The sequence below is a fragment of the Rattus norvegicus genome, chromosome 3, assembly GCF_036323735.1.
Source record: "Rattus norvegicus strain BN/NHsdMcwi chromosome 3, GRCr8, whole genome shotgun sequence".
In the NCBI taxonomy this organism is placed as follows: Eukaryota; Metazoa; Chordata; class Mammalia; order Rodentia; family Muridae; genus Rattus; species Rattus norvegicus.
Window position 1 is genome coordinate 29,343,507 of NC_086021.1, and position 22,356 is coordinate 29,365,862.

Below are 22,356 nucleotides of genomic sequence, written 5' to 3' on the forward strand. Positions count from 1 at the left end.
CATCAAGACAGAAACAAAAGGGAGTAGCAGTCAAGAATTTCTAGACTAGGACAGAAAAGGAAACCAGAGGCAGAAGAGCAGGACCAGAGGGCTGCACCAGGGAGGACCAGAACATGAACGCGCACACACGAATATGCACATGAATTGCTTAGAAGGAAGGGCTTTACTGGACCAAGAACCCAGCCAGGCCAGCCAGGATCATGGCCCAGCCCCCTCCACCTTAGACGGACTCAGCCGCAACACTCCTCAGAGCTACACCTGAAAGCTAATATAGGGCCCAACAAACACCTCCATCCAGAATCTCCAAGGAGAGGGAGTAGGGCACAGTGGGTGTGCCGGTGAGGTCAGCTCCCGGGAGCAAAATGGGGGGGGGGGGGCACAAACCCTAGGGTTCAAGAAGCACCAGGAGGAGATCAGCAATAAGCAGCGCGGAACAGATCTGCCCATGAAATGCAGGGCTGAGGCGACCCCAAAGGCTCCTGTAACATATGCACAAGAGAAGCGGGAACCGAGTCCCAGCCTCGAGCGAAAAAACCGTGAAGACTGCCAATCTCACCTCCCTCAGCCCACACACCCTTGAGTTTTCTTGGAGAAGAGTCCGGAGACATGAACAACTTTGAGATGTAGAAAAAGGGACAAGCCAAGAGCCCCCTCCCACTGCAGCGAAACCCAGTGTCTCTCAAAGTTGGAGTTGGCACCGGAGAAAGGGAGGCAGTGACGACCACTGGCACCAAACGGCCCACCTAGCTAGGGAAGACGGTCGCGGGCCGAATCTGATGCGCAGACGCGCTGCCTCTGACCTGGCCGGCCAGGAGGGGTGTGTCCCCTGCGCCCTGGCCAGAGGCCAGTGTCATCGGGGCTTCCCCTCCTGTGCGGGACGAACCGGGGTCTCCCGTGGCCAGACGACCCCAACGGGAAAGGAAGGCGCTAGCGCGCCCGGAGTGCCAGCTTTCGCCGAGCTCGGGCCCGGCTTTGGGCCGGGACACCTCGGCGAGCCGGCCTCTCCGCCCTGGGGCCAGCGCGCAGCTTCAGCGCGGCCCGCGCCCCACTCGGCCGCACCCCGGGCGCGCGGCGGGCACTGCGGCAGGCGGCGGGTGCGCAAGTTGGGCGGCCGCGCCGCGGAGTTTGCGGGAAGTGCGGGCGGGACGACTGGCCCGCGGCGGAAACGGCGCGACGCGCGCCAAGTTGGCCGTACCTGCGGGCACCCGGCCCAGTCCGGCCTGGGCAGCTGCGGCGCCGCCCGCGGCAGGAAGTGCTCCGGCGTCCCCGAGCTCCGGCGCCCGCGGACTTTCTCCGACCTCGCCCAGCACCGGCGGCCGCACCGCGGCGGGGGCGGGGCGCGGGGGAGGCGCCCGCGGGCTGTTTAAAGGGACAGAGCGCCGACCGCGCGCGCGCGCACTCGTCGCCAGGTGGGCGCGGGAGTGGGAATCCAAGAAGGGTCGGGTGGGAGATCTGGAGAGTTGCTGCGCCGTGCCTTCAGGTCGCTTAGCGTCCGAGACTGCACCGGGCACCGAAGGGGATGGGATCAGTGGCCGAACAGGAATAGGACCTGGGGCACCGAGCCTCAACCTTTTAATTTCCCGTGGCCGCATTTGCACCCACCGGCCTTGGATGGGAAATTGCGTGACTGAGCAGCCTTGGAATAAGTACCACCGGGCCCTGGTGCCTGCTGCCCACCGACTTACAGCCATGTAGAGGAGGCTCTGGCAGTACTTCAGGCCCAGTGGGATTCAGGCTTCAGGCGTGTCAGTGTCTCCAGACATGGTCAACTGTGCTCTCTGTTTGCTCGAGGCCACGTTCTCATGGACAGAGATCTGGTTTTAAGTCAAGTGCTTAGAAATAAAACCGGCCACGCACCTCAACCTCAAAGTAACCAGGAGCCCCCTTGATTGCCCTCCCAGCCTGAGTCCTTGTGAGTGCTCAGGCACTAGCACCTTGCAAGGGTCGCAGCCATTTTGACCTTATGCTCACACAAGGGTGCTTGCAGAAAGAATGGCAGCAGGAAAGAGGTCATGAGCAAGGTCACTAGGGAGGAAGGGCATTAAGTGAATAAAAGTTGGCCCATCCCTCCCAAGACCTTAACTGCTGGCTAAGGTCATTATTAGGCATTTGCTTGGCAGAGCATCTCAGACCCTGGCTTCAATCTTTGTCCATGCTTTGTGGTCATAACTGACTCGTAGCCTAAACTTGGCTTCAGCTCTGCTTCTAGAAAACACTTCCTACACCCCAAACCCTACCCTGACCACACAGACACACACACACACTCACAAAGACACACACACACACACACACACACACACACACACAGTAGCTCAGCCCACCAGGAAAAAGTATATGGAACCTTATAACTTTCCCCAGAACCCCACTTAAATCTAAATTTGGTCCCAGGTCCAAACCCCGACCCCCACACTGTCAGCCTATTGATGGCTGTCTGCTATATTCAGGGAAACTGAGGAAAAGGAGCAAGAGTCTACATGCTGGAGACCCTCTACCACACGTGGCTGAGCTAGAAGTAACTTGGCTAAGCAAGCCGGCAGGAAGCACCAGCGATGATGCTTTCCTGCTACCTACTCCACACAGGTGAGTGGGAGCAAGGCTTTACCAAGCCTGAGCCAGGCTGGAGACGGTAACCACAGAGGATTCCTTCAGGCTCCTAACTTTAAATACCAGCTCCAGTGCCTTTATTCCCAGCACTTGGGAGGCAGAGGTAGGAGGAGTTCGAGACCAACCTGGTCTACACGGTGAGCTCCAGGAAACCAGAGGCTGTCCGTGAGACACAGCGACCAGGGCTAAGCCACTATGTACAGAAGGGACCCATAGACGGAGATGGTGCCAGGAACCTCTCCCATACCGTCTACTGAGCCATTTAGTACCTTTCAGTGCACAACTGGTTCTTCCTTTACCTCTGTAAAAGTTAATGTTAATGAAATATGTAGCAAGAACTTCCTCTTATGCTGAATGGGAGCACTGCTCCCTGCCCAAAAAACTATTTTTTGGCTTGTTTGTTTGTTTTTTCAAGACAGAGTTTCTCTGTGTAACCCTGGCTGTCCTGGAACTCACTCCATAGACCAGGCTGGCCTCGAACTTTCAGAACTGCCTGCCTCTGCCTCCAGAGTGCTGAGATGAAAGGTGTGCGCTATCACCACCTGGCTCGAACCCAGGGCCTTGCGCCTGCTAGGCAAGCGCTCTACTGCTGAGCTAAATCCCCCAACCCCTCATAAACACTTTCTTTAATGAGTGTGAGATTTCAAACTTGGGACAAACAGCTGAGGGGCCTATTTAGTAGGTGAACCTGGCTGTCAGCTTCTTCCAGCGCCCACAGTCCTGGTTACAGGGCCCTCCTAGTTGGCATGCCCTGCCCTATACCCTGAACTGTCCCACCCAGGGCACTGGGTTGCTTTTCCTTTTATAATCCGACCATTTTGGTTATCTGATCTTTGTAACTTTGGGCCTCCTGGCTGCTGCACCTGGTTCCCTTCACCCCTCTTCCCCCCTTTTTCTTTCCCCTCTTCCCCTCCCCACATGGCCCGGCTCAGTCTAGTCATGTCTACTCTGCACTCTTCTAGAAGTCCCTGCCTCTGACTACACTCTCCCACAGATCTACAATAAACCTTTTCTCCTACCATACCTAGGACCAGTCCCCTTCTTTCTTTTTCTTTCCTTTTCTTTTTTTCATTCAATGATATATTAAGAAAATACCAGATGTCTCTGTGGATAAAGCCCTTGCTGTGCAAACTCGAGGACCAAGGTTCAGATTGCCTAGACTCACATAAGGGCCAATCGGACATGACTGGTGACTGTGGGTTTAGGTCAAAAGCCTACCTCAGTAAATAAAGGGGAGAGGAGCATCATCCTTTGCTTCCACATGTATGTGCAGATGCGTGCCCACACATGCCCACAAACAACTGTACCTGTGCAGAAGAAGGCAACAGGTAGCAGTTATTTCTCACGCGCACGCAAGCATTTGCTTGTCTCCTTGTATGTTTTCTTTTGCGAGCATGGAATAGTTACAAATTCTGGCCTGTGCCTGGGCTCATACTGAGAACATTGCCTAACACAGTATTGACGACGAACCTGAGGTCAGCCCTCCTAATTCCTGTTTTATACATGAGAAGAATTCGGTTGAGGAGGAAGACGTGGGAAGCTCAGGCTCACCTATTTGATGTTCTGTAGTAGAGAGTCTGCAGACTGAGGGCCTGTGCAGTGCATTCCCTGCACTTGGTCAGTGTGCAATAAGACTAGCATGTGGCCGCAGGACATAGCTTGGTGGCAGAGTGCTTGTCTGTCCTGCATGAGGCTTTGCTGACCATCAGCCTTGCTAACAACAAAGACTGTGAAGGGCAGGCTCATCTCCATCTCAGCCCTCAGGGTCTTCCCCCTTTCATCTGGAAAACACCAGACTGGGGGTAGCCATAAAAGCGGGGCCCTAAGCACCCACGTGCTAGAAACTTTACCACACAAAACTCTTGTTTTCTTGGGAATTCTGAAAGCTTAGGAGCTTTTGCCCTGAGGACTGAAGTCCCCAGAGGCCTCTGAGGCCACACTCCAAGGTGTGGGTCTGAATGCCTAGGACGAGGATGAGACCTGCTTCCTTCAATTCAAGGCCTGTGCTTCTTCTACCCATGATGTTACTCAATAAATACCCACAAACCACCTTCAGCACTATAACAAGTGATGGCTTCATTGGCTGGACTTCCTGTCACCCTTCTTACACCCCAGATGCAAGCTGCCTCCCCCACCCCAGTTCTAGGACTCTCCTGCCCCAGTGCCTTTGTCCCTGCTGTCATGAGAATTAGCTATGCCTAGCTACCCATTTCCAAATACGACAAAGAGACGAGTAGTGGGCCTGGTTGCCAGCATGCCTAGGTCTTCAGCTCGTGGAATTAGGAGAATCAGAACGCCAAGGTCCTCTTCAGCTACATAGCAAATTCAAGGCAAGTCTGGGCCATTGTGGCACATGCCTTTAGTCCTAGCACTTGTGGGGCAGAGACAAGTGAGTTCAAGGTCAGTCTAGTTTACATAGTGAGTTCAGATCAGCCAGGGCAAATATAGTAAGCTCCTGTCTCCAAACATGCACACAAGCATGCACACAAGTGTGCAGAATACAAGAAAAACAAAGGAATCTTATCCAATATGTCTACATTAGGAAGAGGGGCAAGCAAAGGGGCCAGTGAGTCCAAAGAATGTCTACAGGGTTCTGACAGGTTCAGGATTAAACAGAGGGGAAAAAAAAAAAAAAGAGTTCAGCGTCCCTGACCAACTTGTGGTCCTGCTCACCACTGGCCCATCATGGTTTCTGCTCTGGTCTGTCCTGTAGGTCGGACTGATAAGCTATTACACTGTTAACATGTCCAATGCCTTTTGAACCTAGGGTTTTACACAGGCTATGCAAAAACTCTTCCACTGACCTAGGGCTCTGTTCCCAGCCCTAATATGTTCGTTTTGAGGGTTTGTATCTTTACCTAGGAGGAAAGTCTATCCCGTGGGCCTTGGGAAGCCAAGAGGGATCTACAGGGCAAGATTAAGGATGACAATTTATATCTGTCGCCTTCAGCCAAAGAAAGGAGACAGTTGAAGGCAGATACGCCTTCGTCCTGCTTTCGGTTACTTTGTGGGCCCAAGTGAGGTTTTTAGCACAAATTCACCTCCTCCTCATCTTGTTTTAAATCGTCTCGAGTAACACAGTATGGCCTTGAACCCACCGTGTAGTTTAAGATGCCCTTGAACTTCTGGCCCTGCTCCCTCTCTTCACGTGTCACAGGTCAGGTGTGTATTACCGTACCGGGGTTATTTTGGTGCTGGAGGTCAAACCCAGTCTTTGTACTTTGTACATGCCAGACAAGCATTCTATTGACTGAGTCACATCCTTAGCTCCCCGAATGTCTTATAAATGCCCATTTCCCCTCTGCATGAAAGAGTCCCATGGGCTACCTGGCACTCCTGTCCATGCTTGACCTACATATACAGGTACAGGCCCTGTTTCTCCACACTGTCTGGGCTCTGGCTGTAGCAACCCACAGATGTCTGCAGCCCGAGAGCCTGAGGCTGTCTGTCTCCCTGTCCTGGGAACTGCCCGGGGACGTGATGGGAGGTTCACAGGCTGGTAAGGGACAGATACCTTCACCATCACCTGAGTGCTGGCATCTCTAACTGGACTAGGTACCCAGGATGCCTAGTGACTAAGACCAGACCCTTCCACAGGCCTTTGCCTGAAGTGCTAGACTCAGAAGACTGTGTCCTCCCCATAGGAAAGCTGTGCTCCCCAATAGAAACCCAGCAAAGTAAACCTCCCAGGAATGCAAATGGGCAAAGGCTGTTCCAAGCAAGACTAGTCTAGAACACAGTCAGGGTTTCATTCCACCACCGAGCAGGGGCTGCAAACTGAACTCTTGCCAGAACACAGTCCTGTTGGTCAGCTTTGGACAGCAGACCATAATTATCTTTTTTTTTCTTTTTTCTTTCTTTTTTTTTTTTTTTTTTTGGTTCTTTTTTTCGGAGCTGGGGACCGAACCCAGGGCCTTGCGCTTCCTAGGTAAGCGCTCTACCACTGAGCTAAATCCCCAGCCCCTGACCATAATTATCTTAACTCCAGACACAGAGGCTGGATATCTAGCTTACCTGGCACAGTACCAGACTTGAGCCACCAAGGCTGAAGGAAGTTGGGGTGTATGAGCGGCGTCCCCCATGCAGCGCATCCCACACAGGTTCTTCCCTTGTATCCCACCCCTAGCCTTGAATCTAGTCTCTTAGTATTACCCATCCTGTGAATGGGTATGGACCACCCATTCCCTGTTTGGGGCCACAGGCCATGTCAATAGTCCCTGCACAGGGTCTACCTCATACCAGGAGTCACCCTGAGCTTCAGGGACCTGTACCCTTTCTAGTTCTTTCTGAGCTCTGGCTGGCCCAACTCAGCTGTCCTGGCTCCAACACCTCTCCAAGAGGTTGATTCAATCCGGCTTCTCTCTCAGCCTAAGTTGCTCTGCTTGGCCTCAAACTAACTCTGGCCTCAAACTAACTCTGGCAGCCTCTCTCTCTCTCTCTCTCTCTCTCTCTCTCTCTCTCTCTCTCTCTCAAGATTTATGTATATGAGTAAACCGTTGCTGTCTTCAGACACACCAGAAGAGGGTACCAGATCTCATTACAGATGGTCGTGAGCCGCCGTGTGGTTGCTGGGAATTGAACTCAGGACCTCTGGAAGCGCAGTCCGTGCTCCTAACCGCTGAGCCGTCTCTCCAGCCCCTGGCAATCTGTTCTAATCTTCTGGCTTCATCTCAGTCTCTGGCTCATTCTCTCTTCAACCTGTAAAACTCCCCCAGTACAACCGCCTCCTTTCTTCTCTCTGCACTACTCCTCGAGTGACTTCCTCTTCCTCTCTCTTCTTGTGAGAGTTGGACATATCCTATTCTGTCAAATCTTCCTCTGATTTGTCACTTTATCTGCCACACAATTAGACATCACTTTCAAATATGGGTACTTCTTTCTACAAATTAACTTTGTCTTCATTGCTTGGGGTTAAATGTGTGTAGTAAGGCCAGATGTATCTGTGCATTGCAACCAGGGATTGAGGTGCAAAGGGCTGGGCCACAGCACGACTAGAAATTGTTTTTTCTTTTTAATAATAAAAAAAAAACAATCTCAAGGTTCACAGTATGATCAGATATCTTGCAACAAGCTTCTTATGGTCTTCTGTCTCAGCAGGGAAGGTAGACCCCGTGAATAGACTGTATCAGCAAGTTTTGGGTACTGGGTACAGGTTAGCACAGTGTTTTCCCAACATGCACATACCCCTGTATTCTGTCTTCAGCACTGCATCAACTAGGTGTGGTACGCACCCTTAATACCATCATTTGAGAGATGGAGATAGGAGGACCGGGAGTTCAAGGTCATCTTCCGTGTCATAGTAAGTTCAAGGCCTGAGACGGGCTGCTAGTCCTGGAAACCTCCAGCCTCCACACAGTCTTATCTAGGCCTAGACTGTTCTCAGCCTCTGAGACTGACTGCTGAGTAAGTAAGGAGGACAAAGCGAGGTTCCACATCACCCTCAATGCGGCAGCTGATGTGGAAAATATGAAACAATCGGGGCTGATGAGGATATGGGGAATTTAGCATCCTGTGCATGGCTGGAGAAATGCGGCCAGGCGGGGGCCTGGAGAAGTCACACGGCAGGGCTGGAGAGATGGCTCAGCGGTTAAGAACACGCTATGCTTGCAGAGGACTTGGTTCAGTTCCCAGCACCCACGTGGTGACTCACAGCCAGCCTTAACTCTGGTGCCAGTTCTGGTGCTCTCTTCCTGCCTCTGAGGGCACTGTGTTATGTACACACTTATACACATAAGATAAAAACAACACACCATTTTAAAAAGGAAAATAAAAAAATCCCTGGCAGACCCCCCACCCCCGTCCCACTCAGCACACCTCCTCTGAGTGAGTACCCCAAAACAGGTGAAAGCAGAGGTGTGTGGTGGATAGCAGTGGTTGAAGCTTATCTAGCACGTATATGGCTCTGGGGTCTATATCCAGCATCACCGATACAAATAATTAGATAAAATAATTTTAAATAAATTCAATCAATCGATCAATAATCAATGCAAGCCGGTATGAGCGAGATTAGCTGCACACTGGTGTGTATGATGGCATTCCAGTCAACGGTGGAGGCAACGGCAATGAAGGACCCATCCACACTGCAGCAGCCCCGGCCTCTGCAGGGAAGAAGTTTGACACCACAGGGATGGCTCTGAGAATGGTGGCCCACTCTCAAAAGGAACCTCTGCTCCAGCGAGCTCTCTGGAATCCTCGGGTCCTGGAGACAAAAGGCAGAAGGTGGCCTTGGGGGAGGGTTTAAGTAGAGATAGTTTCTACCGGGATGGGCTCTGGTGACAGTTGCCCATTTTGTACTCTGAAACCTTTGAGATGGTGCGGTCTATGATGAATCCTTAAAGTGCCCTGAAGGTACCAGGAGGGAAGGACTGAACCACTTCTGGCCCCCACTGCTGAGGTGGCCCTGGAGAGAACACTGAGAGCCACCCTGTGTTGTGGCCTGTCCCAACAAGCCAAACTGTTCCTACATTGTATGAGCAAGAACCCTAGAGCTGCTCATGGCAACTGTCCCCTGTCCCCAAGGCAGAGGTTTCTCTTGTACTTCTATTTATTTCACTTTAATTGGTTTTTTTTTCTTTAGACAACGTCTCTGTATGTAGCCCTGGCTATTTTGGAACTTGCTATGTAGTTCAGGCTGCCACAGACTCACAGAGATCCACCTACCTCTGCCTCCAGAATACGGGATTAAAGGTGTGAGCCACCATACCCAGCCTGGTGTCTCTTGACTATAGGTTGAAGGATGGATGGGTCATGCACATCCAAGTTTCCTGGGCAGTACACACTCTTTTCCCCCCTGTTTCACTTCTCAGACCAGAGCAGAGTCTCCCTCAATTCCTGCCTCATTGGCTTAGGTTTGTAAATTTGCTTCAGAAAACCAGAAATGCCAGAGTCTCTGAGACAGTAATGCTAGAGTTGGCTGGCCAACCCTGCCTGTTGTTTCATCTCATGGATTTGGTGCCGTTCCATGGACCCCTCAGCCCTACTGGGGGATGAGCCAGGGTGGGCATGATGGGCCTGGCCCCCCAGTGTTTGCAAGCTTGGCAGCCAAGAGGCCCCTGGCTGCCTGTGATCTGGCTGCATGGTTGAGCAGGTGAAGAGCGGAATATGCCCACTGCTCACTTTCCTGCTTGTAGAACAGCCCCACTCACTTCACTGGTGAAATTCTGAGAGCAGAGTCAGGTTCAGCTAGCCTCAGCTTCTCCATCTCTGTTTTCTGCAATAAAGCTATAGAGGATGATCCTTTGCTTAGCAGTTGGATGCCGCTGGAGGCTGAAATAAAAATGTCCACCTAGACTGGTCTCCTAAGAAGGCCTCACGTGGGCAGCCTCTGTGTTCCTGTGGCCACCACTGGACTCAAGTTGAATTCACAAGCCTGAGTCGTAGCATCAGCCAGCCACTGGAGTTGAATTGTACCTCTGTGTTGGTCCAGGTCCAAGCATTGAGGGTTGTGGTGAAAGCTAGCAAGATTCATTAGTCTCTGACAGGCTGATGTGGGGACTGGGCCTGAATGCTGGAGTCTTGCTCTGAGGTGATTTGAATAAGAGTGGCCCCCATAGGTTCATATATTTGAATGCTTAGTCAGCAGGGAGTGGCACTGCTTAGAAGGATTAGGAGGTGTGGCCTTGTTGGAGGAATGTGTCACTGGGGGTTGACTTTGAGGTATCAGAAGCTCAAGCCAGGACCAGTGGCTGTCTCTTCCTGCTGCCTGCAGGTCGGATGCAGAGGCCATGTCTCCAGCAGCCTATCAGTCTGCCATGCTCCCTGCCGTGATGACAATGACATAAACTTCTAAAGCCGTAAGCGGTTCTCAATGAAATCCTTTCTGTTTATAAGAGTTGCTGTGCCCTTGGTGTCTCTTCACAGCACTAGAACACTGCCTAAGGAGCCTTCTGTTCACCACAGGTGCACCTCTCCGCACCCCTGGGCCCTTCGTGCAGATGCTCACTGATTCCCTGTCAAACAAAGAACAGGACCCACATCCCTGTCCAGACCCTGAAAGGGTGTGACCAGGAGACACCGGTGGGCTCTTCATTCATCACCACCACCACCATCACCATCACCATCACCGCCGCCGCCGCCGCCACCGCCACCACCACCACCACCACCACCACCACCACCACCACCACCATCACCATCATCGTCAGAGTGTGGATCTCTCTTTAGGACAGGGACATATGTGGGCTCCTAGCCAAGAGAACTTGGATTCCTTCTGCAGGAGAAAACTGGGTGAGTATTTTGGTTTCTTGTTGCTGCAGAGCCCGTGACTCCCTCTGCTCAGGAATTAGGGCAGGACGGTTTTGGTTTCTGAATGCCTCCCCTCCATTTAAATTGGATGCTCTAATCTCCTTCCTCTTTTGTCCTAAATTTCCCTTGGTGCAGCTGCTTCACAGCTGTTGCCTCCTGCTCTGGAGAAGGCTGAGGGTCGAGCTGGCTGCAGGGATTCATCTCCCAGGAGGGACAAGAGCCCCAGCTATATCCCACCCCGTGAGGATGGCAACGGGGTCAACTGTGCCCTTTGCTGGCCATCGTACGTAAGAGCTGGGCATGTTGTTTACAGAAAGAGGTCCAGGCTAGGCCAGCAGCTAGGCTGTACTGAGTCATTCAGAAAGTGGACACTGATGGCCGCCATGTGCCAGGCCTGGGCATGTGAGAAACAGCAGTCCATTCATTTGCTTGTTCATTCACTCTCTTAACAATTGGCCACTGAGTTCAAGGCCAGTGTTCAGAGGTCAGGTCTGACTCCTCCGTTGGCAGAAGATTCTCCCAACGCTGTTTCCCTTCACCACAGGAGAGATGCATCCTGAGGCCTTGGTCCTGCCTCCTGCTCCTTACCCTTATTCCACGGCTCCTGGAGGACGTGGCGGCTAAGTGTGGTATAGCACGAGAACACCTGTCTGCCATCTTGTCTCCGGCAGGACTGTCCAGGACAGAGACAGCCATCTGGGCTTCTAGCCACGGAAACATCTAGAAGGACCTGCACACTCACGGCTCACACTGACACACCTGTGCACTAACAAACACTAACAGATACATGCCTGGCTGCTGGGAGGCATGGGGGTGGGCTAGAAGTGTCAGCCTAGGCTGCAGCTGCTGTGGCCGGGGCTACCAGAGAGAATGGCGTCCAGGGACGGACGCCCTGTGTATTACAGAGCCAGGAAAACAGACAGGCTTATCACAGCACAATTCAAAAAACACACAAATAATTCATCTTGCTATGATGTCATAGTGCTGTAAATAATGAATTTTCACTAATGCCGGACTTCCTCACCCCACAGGCAGGCAGTGGGGGCAGAGCAAAGCCTGGAACAGCGGGGACTGGAAGAAACAAACTTGGAACTTCCACACTGGTGTCATTTAAGTAACAACCACGTTGCTCAGGAGCTCCGAGGCCTCTCTTATCTCCCTGGGGTCCATCCTTGGCTGTACCCAAGTGTATGAGCACAGCAAGCTCACCACTCACTCACCACAGCACCCACCTGAAGCCTAGCAGACTGCTTCAGCCTGGTCCCCACAGGGCAGGATGCATAACCACGCCCCTGATGGCATCCCTCCAAACAGCACCAGCTACCTGGCAGGTCCCACCTCTTGGTGCCACTACCAGAGCCTGGACTTGATTGATCTCCGTATGAATATTCATGCAGCATCCAGCAGTCTGTCATCAATATTCCAGGAAAGGGAAAACTCCTCATGTAAGGAGTTGGGGGAGGTCAACCTGTAGCTTGTGACTACTGCATCTACCTATGGGCTTCCAAGCTTGACAAGATGTCCACTCTGTCCCCACTCCCACCCCCATCCCATTCTCTGACAGATGACCCCTCAACGTTCCTGCCTACCTTACAGGCCATGCCCTCCTCACCAATCCTGTTCTCTCCTTCAGCTTTGGGCCTGCCTCACCCCACCCTGCCCGAAATATTTACCTACAGCCACGGTCCCATCGTAACAAGATACCAAGGGCTGTGTACCAACTCAGCAAGCTTGTTTACAGGCCCCACGTTCTCAAGTAGCTCACACAGCCTGCCCCTGGTCAGTGGTTTCCACAGACTCCCCTGTCCTGCCCAGGGTCCACAGTTAGATACACCCCAAGCCTGGAGTAACATCAACTCTAAGCCAGACCTCCAAGGAAGAGGGTATCTGCTTCATTCCCTGCTGTCCCTGTTGCTGTAGGAGCCCCCCAGGCCCCAGGCCCCAGAGGTCGTGGGCTGGCTCAGGGTGGGATGCAGCTTAGTTATAACCCGTCCTGGGAGATGGTCACAGCTGGCCCCACCAGAGAGAGATGAGAACTCTGCCTCAGACCTTGGCTTCTGGAAGAATGGTTGTATCTGGGGGAGTCAGCTGTTTTGGGATGAGATTTCCTAGGGCTGACACAGTACCAGAGTCCTCAAAACACAGCTCAGCAGCACCACACTCGGTGCTTCCCCACTGAGTCCACCGGCACCCTCCTATGGCTGCTCTTCCGCAGGAGACTACCCAAGCAGTGCAGGGGTGGGGATGGGGTGGAGTAGCGGGCCTGGCAGGGAAGGGTCACCTGGCAGCCTGTGCCCTTCAGTCTGCCACCCCACCCCCAGGCGCAGTGCGGGCCACACAACTCTGCCTGAGGCCCCATGTGACACAGCTGCCAACAGGCCTGGGCAAGCAGCCTGGCGGGGTGGGGGAGGGGCACTGGGCTCCAGATCGCTGAATCAGCTGCTCTGGACCGTCCCTCCCTGGGCTAGGCTGCTGCCTGGGGGGCAGCTCCCTCTTTTGGGAACTGTTGGGGAGGCAAGCCTGAATGCTGGGATTTCCGGAAAATCTCCCTTGCTTGCTTCAGCCTGGGACTGCTGCTTCCTGGGAGCCAGTGTCTCTAGGGGAGGGAAGGCTTCCTAAGAGGGCCAGGCAGAAGGGGACCCTTCTTTCTAAACAAGACCAAAAACGGAGAAGAGAAAGGCACCCTGCTGCTGTGAATCTAGCACTCCCCCCCCCCCCCGAAAACGCTGAATCAGCATGTGAAGGCGCCGGCTCCCTCCCCTCCCCCTCACACGCTGGCAGGGACTGGGCCTTCCCAAGGTCAGGGGACATCAATAACCGCAGCTGAGTCTGTGGCTGCACAGGTCTGTGCTCTGGGTTGCCCCTGCCATCCTCGGGAGTAGGGACCATCTGGCTCTCTTCCTCACACTACCCTGGGAAGGTCACAGGTACTATGTTTGTTTGGGTCTTCACCAGGGACTGCAGAAGCTGCTACTTGGTACAGGGGCAGCAAATGGGTGTTCAGAGCCATGAGTTCATCCCAAGCCTGGGGCCCTGCAGCACCTGCCCTTTTCCCCAGGGTTGTAGGTAGCAGTGACCCGGTCCCTGTACCTCACATGGGCCAGGGAGAACCTGAGTCATGGCCAGACAGCACTGCTTCAGACTTTCCGTCTGTGCTGCCCACACCTGGCGGCCTGCTCACCTCCACTCCTTCCTTCCTGGTCCTAGCTCCTAACCATCTTGCCTAGGGAGTAGTGCCAAGTCTTCATGGGCACAGTCCCCTCTCTTCAGATGCCCCTTTCTTGTGGTGATGGTGAGGTGTAGGCCCTTCCTCCAGGAAGACCCAGAACCCAGCTCTGGTCTCTCAAGTTAACATGTAGCCCCTGACACTGCACCCTAAGCACTCTACTGGGTCCCCTGAGCCAGCTCTGCAAACCTCAGAACAGTGCCAGCCGGCGGCCAGATTCCTGGTCCTCCTTCCTGCCTCCCTCCCACCCACTGGGTCACAGGCAGCCCCCTGACTACTCTTCTTCGAAGTCAGTTCACAAGGCTAGCCTGAAAGCTGTCTGTTGCCTTTTCTACCTCATGAACGTCAGGGGCCTAGGGCTCAGCAGCTGACCAGATGGGCGGCTTTATCACTGTGGATCCTGTTTCGTATCCAGCCACCGAGGCCTTCTGTCCACAGGTACATCCTGTCTGTGCCAGGTCTGGTCCCCTGCCCTGCCCTTCAGCGGTGAGCTCAGTCCCATTTTTATACTCCTATGTGCTGCCTTAATAAACAAACAAAAATGCTTGAAACAAGGCATTTTAGCAGAATGCCCCTGCCTGGGGAGTAGTTCTAAAGCGTTTCTCTACCCTGTGGAGATGCAGTTACTACTGGTGTTTCTTGAGCTATTCGAATGAATGGCTTCAAAATGGTGCTTTATCCAGGACCTGGCTTACATGTCTGCCACCAAGGGCAATCACCAGACTTCCTCAGACAGGCGATAGCCCCAGGTACAACTGTACAACTCAAAATGTTACCTAGAGCCACAAGGTCCACACACTCAAAAATGGCGCCAATGTCTAGGTAATGTGGCCCACAAACCCAGGCCTGCTGATCAGAGAAGCCAGGAATTGCTTCATAACCCCTGAGTCCAGGAAGGGCTCTTGGTTTTCAGGAGGAGCTGGTGCAACCGGGGTCTTCCAAGGCCTGTGACACATAGGCCATAGCTTCCAGCGCGTGGAACAAGTCAGTTCCCTTAGTGCACCAACTCCTGGCCCTCAGCTACCTTGGGTCTGAGCAGCTTGTTCTCAGCAGTCACGTTCCTTGTGCTCAGTGGCCTCTCAGCCTGGAGGTCCCAGCAGACGGTGGCATCTACTCAAACAGGGGTTAAAACTTGATTTCTTATTCTTCCCAGCAAAGGGACAATGGGAAATACTTCAGGTCTTTGGAAGCCAATGGGTTCCATCCCCAGCACTGTAAAATGAACCAATTAACCACTTCAGACCATAGGACACAGAACACGTCTAGGGAAGTTCCTGGAAAGCACATGTTGTCTGTCCCATCAGGTGCACTGAGTGGCTTAGAGTGCATGGGCTACTGTCACTGCCATAGCCACACTATCTGCTATTGAGCCCAGCTTTGGATTCTCAGATTAGTGTGCCTTAGCAGCCATCCCAGGACTGTCCCTAGCATGGCTTTTCCTGGGCCGGGGCCCATCTCTACCAACCCCCAGCCCTGGTCTGTGAAGCTAAGCTCCCCCCAAACCCCTTCTCTGACTTTGCAGTTTACTCTTACCAAAAAACTCAAACTTGGGTGGGAGCCAGTTGGTACATTCCTTTAATTTCGGGAGGCAGAGGCAGGTGGATTGCTATGAATTTGAGGCCAGCCTGGTCTGTACAACCTAGGTGCACAGTGAAACCCTATCTCAAAACCAAAACACACTCAGGGCTGGAGGGATGGCTCATTAATTAAGGGCACTGACTATTCTCCCAGAGGACCTGGGGTTGGTTCCTAGCACCCCCTGGTAGCTTACAACACCATCTAGAACTCCAGCTCTAAAGTGACCCATTGCCTTCTGACCTTTGTGGGCACCAAGTCACACATGGCACACATACATGCAGGAAAAACACACATTCGAAACAAAAATAATCTTTTTAAATACACACAGACAGAGGCCTGACAAACCTCACTGGATATGGCGACTTATGCCGGTAATCATAACATTTGAGAGTTTGAAGCCAGCCTGAACAAGTTCGTGAGACCCTACTCCTACCTCAAAATCCCTGTAACAGAGCTGGAGAGATGGTTCAAGAGCACTGGCTGTTCTTGCAGAGGATCTCGGTTTTAATGGTGGCTCACAAATGTGTAACCCAGTCCCACAGACTCCAATACTTTTTCTGGCCTCCATGGGTACCAGGCATGCAAGCAAAAGGTGCACAGACATACAAGCAGGCAAAACGCCCATACATGTGGAATAGAATTAGGAAAGAAAGAAAGAAAGAAAGAAAGAGAGAGAGAGAGAGAGAGAGAGAGAGAGAGAGAGAGAGGAAGGAAGGAAGGAAGGAAGGAAGGAAGGAAGGAAGGAAGGAAGGAAGGAATCCTCCAGTAACAACCACAAATGCACCTGACAGAGAAACCCGGCTTCCTGTTCCTCCCAGCCTCTGGACGTTGCATCTTCAAGTGTGCGCAGCACCTACATGCTGCTCCCATCCTTCCTGGAAAGCACCAGAAATCCAGCCCTCACTTTTACTGACCAACTCCACTCTACGTCCTGGGCAGCCCACGTGACTGTGGAACCACTGGTTTTGAGGCTTCGGCACTTAGCATTAAAATCAACTGCTTTCAAAACGCAGTTCTGTAGCGAATGGTTTCTGTGGCTGTAAAATTATAAAAGATGGCTGTCTTTTACCCCACTAGGTCCAGCGCTATCTGGTAGACATCTTGCCAGAAACACACATCCCAATTCCGTGGTGACCCAGTGTCTCTGCCGGCACACACTCTCCCAAAGTCAAATCACCACAAGAAAGCACACACAACCCAGTAACCTCTGATCCAATTGATAAGATAGAATTGCCCACCTAAACAAAGCCCTGCACACATCCATCCCTTAAGAACATTCATAACAACCTGTAAAGGTACAGCGGGGAATCTTAACATCAGCCTCCATGGGAGAGTGTGTGGCGGCAGAGACACTGGTCCACCACGGAATCCGGATGTGTGCTTCTGGCAAGTTATCTAGCAGATATCTTGGGGCACTGCAGGGCCAGATCTAGAGGGGGTAAAAGACAGCCCTATTTTATAATTTTACAACAACAGGCTTCTGTGACATTCAGATGCTGTCCTTTGACAAGGACGAGATTTCTGGCTTTACAGAGATACCAGCGACTGTCCCGGCGTACTTGTCGGACATGTGTCAGGCTCTAGCACAGCAAACTTAAGCGATCACTCCATCCGCACACTTAAAAAAATAGGTTTAATGCAGGTGATTCATCTCATAAAGAATTTAACAGGCACTCAGGACACTGGGCAGCTGGGTGTGCAATGAGTGACAAGGTCCCATCATTCCCTCCCACCACCAGCCCTGACACACCCACTATCACCCAGCAAAATGGGGCTTCGGGCCACTCAGAGAAACATGAGCTAATTAACAAAGAACAATGCTGCTTTGGGGGAAGAGTGGGAGTTAGTGCAAACAATTCTTTGCAGCAAGCAAGCAGCAGCAGGGTCCCCGGGGAAGGCACCTCATTGCTATCCTGGGAGGCAGGCAGACTTCCTCCAAGAGCCCTCTTGCTAGACCAATGGCAATGGCTGGCTACAAGTTAAAGAGCTAGACCAATAGTCCTACACTTTTGCTTTCCCAGTTTGGGTTTCTTAAGTGGAACACAACTGGTTTTCTTGGCAGGGTAGGGTCAAAGGGGCCACCCCCATGCCCAGGGTGTGGGGTGACAATCTGGAGTGAAGCATGTGTTAGCACGATATGCTCAATATCCTGCCCCTGGAGTTGCTACCAAAGCACTTCACTGGCCACCCAGGCCCTTGTCACCAGTGAGAGTCATAATCCAACCCTAACAGAGGCCAAAGATGGTCAGGTACTCCATCTTTTATCTCATGAACCAGGCCTAACAGCATGTGAGAAAGGTACAGCTAGCCCACCCAGGCTGCCCATCCAGGGCTGGTAAATACCACTTAGCGGGTAGTCAGTTGCTCCTGTTTTCCACAGGTCTGGCCAAGACTGGGAGGCTGCTGGAGGCCTCATCCCTCAGAGATAGCGAAAACTCCTCCCAGTGTCAAGCAGAAGTGGTTTTCTAGGCTCTCTCAGTTTGCAGAGCTCTAGCATGGCCTGACACACAGACCTGCCCAGGGCATGGACCAGTCCCTGCTCTGGAGTCCAAGTTGGTGCCTGTGTCCCCTTGTATCAGAGACTAGCCAATCCCACATATGCTGTCCTGCTAGACTGTACCTATGCAAACCAAGATCACTCTGAGGCCTGACTCGGGGTTCAAGACTGACACGGCCACAGTGACAGCAGAGTGGTCCATGGGCTTAGGATTCAAGCAGCTCAGAGTAGGTGCAAGTAGTGGCAGCAGTGTGTCTGCCTGTGTAGCCAGATGGGTCCCTGAGGCTAGAGCCAGGAACAGGGCACAGAAAGGGGCCGTGCAGCCCAAAGGCACCCCTTTGTGTCCCACTGGTTGGGCCTGATGTTGGTAAGAATGTCACACAGAAAGTCTCAAGGTGCAGAGAAGACAGATGGGCCACCCACTGGACAACCTGAAAACACACAGGCAACCCAAGGCAAGAGGCTGAGAGGGACAGTACGTCTGGGAAAGTGCACAGGAAGGGTAGCGCAGAAGCCAACGGGGAAGACTGTGTGGTGTCCCCATTACAGAGTAGTCTCAGCCCTTGTCTCCCTCCCCTCAGTGGGAGTGTGTGCTTCAGGCCTTACCTCTGGGATGGGGCAAGCAAAAGCCCCACCAGCCCCACCCTCCAAGGAAAGCGGCTTGATAGGACCAATCAGGAGCCCCATGGAGGCTGGACCTTCACATGTCCACAAAGACCATGAAGCACCAGCCCAGTCCCCCGACCAGCAGCATAGTCACGTGGATCCCGTAGATGAGCAGCTCGTTCATGAAGCGGAAGTCCACGCGCCTGCGCCCCAGCAGCAGCAGCAGCACTGACAGTTTGAGCTGGAAGCGCAGCAGCACACGCACGCCCAGGTACTGCAGGCAGAAGAGCGCGGCCAGCGCGCCCCAGAGGGCCGCTGTGAAGAGGCTGCAGCTGAAGTAGAGCAGAAAGCGGATAAAGCCGTAGAGCCAGCGGGTCTTGACATACACGTCGAAGTTGTTGTACTTGGTGCGGGCCAGGTGAGAGGTTCTCACTGGTCCGCAGGCTGCGTGTAGGCAGGTGGTGTGCGGGCCGTGGAAGGAGCGCACCCGCCGCGGGATGGGCATGACCGGCATTGGGCCCGGGCGGCAGTGCTATTTTGCAGTGGTGGTGCAGTGTCCAGATGGCTGGCATAGGTGTCATCAGCATCTAGGAGCCCTCAGCTAAGCCTTGGGGGAGGTGTTGGCCTGCAGGGAGAGATACAAGGAGAGTGCCAGGTGAGACTTCCTCAAGGGTGCCCCTGCAGTAAATCAGTTGCACCCCAAGGTTGCACTTATGATTCTCTTCATAAGTCCACAACCTGTGCAGGCCAAAGGTTAACATTCTACCTCACAGTGCTAAGAAAGGAAAGTGCCCTTCTCTCAGCAGCAGCCAGGGGAGAGTCCCCTCTAAGGGCTACCAGTGATAGTGCGGGGACAGTAGTGCCCTAGCTAAGCCCACTCCTTACGACTTCTAGAAGACCCCATGCACTCTGTCACTGGTTGCTTTCTATTGACCCATTACTCCCCAGTACTTCCATAGCGACTTATCTAATGACACCCTACAAGGACACTCCATGAGAATCACAAAAGGATTGGGATGAAGACAGGGTGTCCACATTGTGAGACCCTAAGGTCACCTGCTGGGCCGGAACTCTGGCATTATTTTGGCAGGTTACTGCCTCACCTCCCATTGCTCTTTCTCTGTAAATGGAGGCACCAAGACCTCTTCCCTCGGAGTTGCCTGTACACAGAAGCATCGCTGGCTTGTCTAGGCTGGGCATAGTGCCAGAGTTCTCCAAACTGGGACACAAAGAGAGGAGAAATGGCATGTGGTTCCCTGTTTCACCAAGCAAATGTCATTTGCAGCTGCCTATGTTAATTTGCAGATGGAAAGAAAAAACTAAATTTCAAACTATACGACAATAGAGACCAAAAAGTTGGTAACAGGACAGGGCAATACTGCCAACAGGCTTTTGCGACTTCCTCTCCATCAGCTGCCTTCACGCCGCAGGTCCTGAGCAAATGGCCGCCAGTGTAGCTGCGGCCGAGGCGCAGAGGGAGGAAACCTGTCCCGAGCCGGGGAGGTTTAGCTCTGTTTTACCCAGCTAGACAGGGCAATGGCCCTCATTCAGGCGTGTCACTGGACACAGCACGGAGGAGTTTGCATTCTGCAGCAGGTGTACTCGGGTGGAGGTGCACGCCATGGGGGCGGCCCGGCACCAGGTCACGCGTCTCTGCGCACGGGACTCCAGAGTAGGAGGTCCGGCTCTCCAGGGCCCGCTAACCCGGCATGTGGAGACACGGCCCTCACAACCCGGTAGGCGACGCGCGACCCCGGCCCTCAGCCCGCGTTCTCTGCGGGCGCCACTTCCGGTGTCGGGGCGCCGTTGCCGTGGAGACGGCCCTTAGGTCCGCGGCCGGTCCCCGCCCGTCCTCGGCCGCTCACCCGGTGCCCTCTCCGTGGCGGTGCCGGTGTCCGGAACCGTGCGGCAGGCCGACGGCGCTGGGGACCGGGCCTGCGGTTGAACCTGTGCCCCGGGGGTGCGTCGCCAGGGCAGGCACATGCCGCCGTAGATGGGTCGCTTCGCGCGGCCCTTCAGTTGGCCCCGGCTGATTCTGGCCCGGAGGGGAGGGCGCGCCCGGGCCGGGCCGAAGGCGTTTGTCCCAGCGTGGGAGCCGTAGTGTCGTCCCTCGGCGGCCACCGTAGCGCGGTCTCACGCCCCCTCCGCCCGCGCCAACACGGTGAAGCCTCGCAGCATCGGCCGCGGGCCCGCGCGAAACATCCAGGAATTCAACATTATCCGAGCACGCGCGCTCACGTGCGCGCGCCGCGAGCCGTCAATGACGTCAGGGTCCGCGGTCTCAGCCGAAGGCTTGACCTATTCTGCGCAGGCGCAAATGGGGGACTCTAAGGGAGCTGAGGGGTGTTCTTCTCCAAGTCAGTGCGCGTGCGCGAGTGTGGGAGGGGCTTTCTCGCTCTGGTGTGAGCGAGGTGTTGTCTTTCTGGTGGTGCGGTAGAGCTCAACTTTCCTGTGTGCCAACGGGCGCCGCTGGCACCCAGAGAACAGAGACGGTTGCAGATGAAGCGATCTCGGACTTTCGGGGCACTCACTGTGGAGCACAAGGATCCTGGAAGCGCCAAAAGAAAGTGTTAAGCTGGTGTGTCACCGGCCTAAATGTCCTTGCCTGCTTCCTAAGAGCAGGTGTCGTGGGTTTCAGCTAAAAGTTGATGTGTGTGCTTGTTGTTAGGGCGTGGAGGGAAGGTAGGTCCATCCCATGATGGACCAGAAAGTAGCTTTACAGGGTTATCCTACATTGACCGCCCTGATTACTGAAGCCCAGGCGTCAGATGCAGGCTCCCCAGGGAAGGGGAACAGACCCTTGACAGGAAAGGGGAATCTGGAGCTGGCTGCAACGCACCTTTGCACTCTATAGGGAACTCTTGGAGGCCCCAGCCCACTTGAGACCAAAAGCACCTGCAGGCTGTGGCATGTGCACATCCTGCCTGTACCGCCCACGAATAGATGTAAAAATAAGTGAGTGTGCCTTATGTTATTATATACCGTTTTAATCCAAGCACTCAGGAGGCAGAGGCAGGCAGATCTTGGTAGTTCTATGCCAGTCAGGTCTACTTAGTGAGAGGATGTCAAACATCTTGGTTCAGTGAGATGGCTTTGTAGGTGAAGGCACTTGCCACGAAATTAACAATCTGAGTTCCATCCTTGGTACCCAGATAACAAAGATGAAAATCGATGCCCTTGTGTGTTGCCCTCTGACTTCCATGTTTACACACACACCATGCGTATGCACACCGAACTAATGCTTACAGTAAATCTTCTGTAGCTGGTTGGGAAGTCAGCTGGAGCCCCTGGACTATGTAATCCTATCTCAAAACAAAAGGAAACATTCTCTCCCCTGGCCTGAGTTTCCATCACCCTGGAGTAATGATGACCTTCTGTTTTCTAAACACACACCCCTCCTTTAGCTCTCTCCTTGGCTCAGTGACACATTCCAGGGCAAAGTCGAGTTTCTCTACTTTTTCTGTCTCTCTGTCTCCTTCCACTTGTTCAGCTCTGTACCTCCTGTAAGACCCCTTCACCTCTGACTTTGTGGCTCTCTCCCTGCTGACTGCTCTTGGCCCCCCGTGGCTGAGAGCCCTCTAACCTCAGACCACTGTACACAGAC

General features: G+C 53.5%; 2 protein-coding genes and 1 long non-coding RNA gene across 10 annotated transcripts in view; 1 reads left to right on the plus strand and 2 right to left on the minus strand.

Annotated features, from left to right (window-relative positions):
• Nacc2 (NACC family member 2) overlaps nucleotides 1-1,592 on the minus strand; it is a 67,022-nt gene extending 65,430 nt beyond the window's left edge. The window contains exon 1 of one of the 3 annotated variants that reach the window (XM_063283468.1): nucleotides 1,196-1,592. In XM_063283468.1, coding sequence (XP_063139538.1) covers nucleotides 1,196-1,592 — 397 coding nt within the window. Of the gene's footprint in view, nucleotides 1-743; nucleotides 880-1,195 lie in introns of those variants that run through there. The other 2 variants (XM_006233679.5, NM_001100533.1) reach the window with 2 other exon arrangements.
• On the plus strand, nucleotides 1,281-14,622 carry LOC103691752 (uncharacterized). Of its 3 annotated transcripts, none has more exons than XR_005502057.1 (5): nucleotides 1,282-1,409; nucleotides 10,313-10,397; nucleotides 10,504-10,827; nucleotides 10,981-11,128; nucleotides 11,877-14,622. It is a non-coding gene; the product is annotated as an uncharacterized LOC103691752 (long non-coding RNA). The 3 variants fall into 3 exon arrangements; XR_010064734.1 differs by lacking the exon at nucleotides 1,282-1,409 and adding an exon at nucleotides 1,743-2,580; XR_001837060.2 differs by lacking the exon at nucleotides 10,313-10,397 and having other exon boundaries at nucleotides 1,281-1,409.
• Nucleotides 14,623-17,263: 2,641 nt separating this feature from the next.
• On the minus strand, nucleotides 17,264-21,250 carry Tmem250 (transmembrane protein 250). Of its 4 annotated transcripts, none has more exons than XM_006233691.4 (2): nucleotides 20,273-21,250; nucleotides 17,264-19,377 (listed from the first exon to the last, which is right to left on the minus strand). In XM_006233691.4, the coding sequence occupies exon 2, from the start codon at nucleotides 19,264-19,266 to the stop codon at nucleotides 18,847-18,849; it is 420 nt and encodes a 139-aa protein (XP_006233753.1). In that variant the 5' UTR covers nucleotides 19,267-19,377; nucleotides 20,273-21,250; the 3' UTR covers nucleotides 17,264-18,846. The 4 variants fall into 4 exon arrangements, with proteins under 4 accessions (XP_006233753.1, XP_006233752.1, NP_001119767.1 ...); XM_006233690.4 differs by having other exon boundaries at nucleotides 19,856-21,250; NM_001126295.1 differs by having other exon boundaries at nucleotides 20,618-20,956.
• Nucleotides 21,251-22,356: the final 1,106 nt, after the last annotated feature.

Coding starts and splice junctions, on each gene's coding strand:
- Tmem250 (XM_006233691.4), bottom strand. CDS start 19,266: ATGCCGGTCATGCCCATCCCGCGGCGGGTGCGCTCCTTCCACGGCCCG.